At 57.4% G+C, this 1,581-nt stretch overlaps 1 protein-coding gene across 1 annotated transcript; it reads left to right on the top strand.

Annotated features, from left to right (window-relative positions):
- Positions 1-57: 57 nt before the first annotated feature.
- On the top strand, positions 58-582 carry SDRG_09797 (hypothetical protein; the record flags this gene model as incomplete). The annotated part of the gene is made up of 1 exon (XM_008615749.1): positions 58-582. The coding sequence occupies one exon, from the start codon at positions 58-60 to the stop codon at positions 580-582; it is 525 nt and encodes a 174-aa protein (XP_008613971.1).
- Positions 583-1,581: the final 999 nt, after the last annotated feature.

Raw genomic sequence — 1,581 nt, 5'->3', positions numbered from 1 at the left:
TTCCGTCTCTCGGTCGACGGCATCGAGTCGCAGTTTGCGACCAACCACGTCGGTGCCATGGCGCTCACGCTTGGGCTGCTTCCGCTTTTGGAAGCCGCGCCGGTCGCCAAGATCGTCTGCGTGAGCTCGGCCCTTCACCAGTTGGCGCCAACGATGGGTATTGACTTTGACCATATCAACGACGAGGCCGTGTACGGCATGCACGCGGCGTACGGTCAATCCAAGCTGGCGATGATTCTCTTTGCGCGCGAGCTCCACAAGCGGCTGCGGGCGCGGGGTGTCAACCACGTGTATGTCACCTCGCTGCACCCGGGTGTCGTCCAGACCGAAATCGCCCGTGAGCTGCCATGGATCGTGCAAAAGGCGCTTTGGCTCTTCCAGCGCAACGCCGACGATGGGGCCAAAACGCAACTCTACTGCGCGACGAGCCCCGAGATTGAAAAGAAAGACCTCTCGGGTCTCTATTTCACGGCAATTGCGAAACTGAAGGAGACGACGACACTCGGTCAGGACATGGACCTCGCGGCCAAGCTCTGGACCTTCACGGAGGAGCTCATTGCGTCCAAGACCCCATCCAACTAGATCGTGTAGTACGTTGGACATGGACACGCACAAATGCATTCCTTTTGACTTGTGTGCTTCGTCGATTTGTATTCGCGCAGACTTGTCGAACGCGGAGAGCCCACAGTATTTAAAGAATACACAGAATTTCCAGATAAGACCAGACGTAGCAGAAAGCGCATGGTCTGCACGGGACCACAAGGAACCGAGTATCATGCACGACGTCTCGAATCCATTGGCCATGTCAGGTAGACGACGTTCAGATCCACCAATCAAAACACACGATTCAAAAATCGATATCCAATCAAAACGCCGCACAAGTTGGTTGCTGGAGAGCGAGAGAAAGCGCCAAAACTAAATGGAGCTAGCATCGCAGATCAGCGTCGCCAAATAGCGAGACACCTTTTTGTGGCCGCGACGTCTCGCCGCGTATAGGACACTTGGCGTCCGTCCAATGCCACAGGTGGCGTGCAAATGCCAGGCCATCTCGAATTGGCCACTTGACGCCGCGCGCACGAGCATGCGCTTTTGCACAGCCAGTGGCACCTGCGTCGGTAAATGGAGGTGAAACGCATAACAAACGAGCTGCAAGATGTCAAAGCTGCCGCTCTGTGTGGTCTCCAACAGCAGCGCGATCAGGTCGCACGTGTGCCCGTCGACACAAGCGCATGGTCGCCAAAAGCCATGCGACAAGACGTAGGCGATGGTGTCGACGTGGCGCTTCAGTACGGCACACAAGATCGGTCGATGGCCGTTCGTGCGCTGCCCGAGACCCTCGTGGAGGTAACGCACTACGGGCAAATGGCTGTTCGCGACGGCTTCCTTGATTGCATTGGACGGAACGACATGGCCGTGGGCAACAAGCAGCTCCAGGATTTCGAGGTGGCCTTGGCTGGCTGCCCAGCACACCGCCGACCCCGTGACGTAGTCGCCACTTCAGATGCAAAAGTCGTCGTCATCTTGATGAGGCAACTGTAGGCTGCAGCGCCGATCCGAGCATACCCTGGCGTCGCCCTGGGG

This window comes from Saprolegnia diclina (genome assembly GCF_000281045.1).
Source record: "Saprolegnia diclina VS20 unplaced genomic scaffold supercont1.32, whole genome shotgun sequence".
NCBI lineage: Eukaryota > Oomycota > Saprolegniomycetes > Saprolegniales > Saprolegniaceae > Saprolegnia > Saprolegnia diclina.
This window is presented reverse-complemented; position numbering and strand designations above follow the sequence as displayed.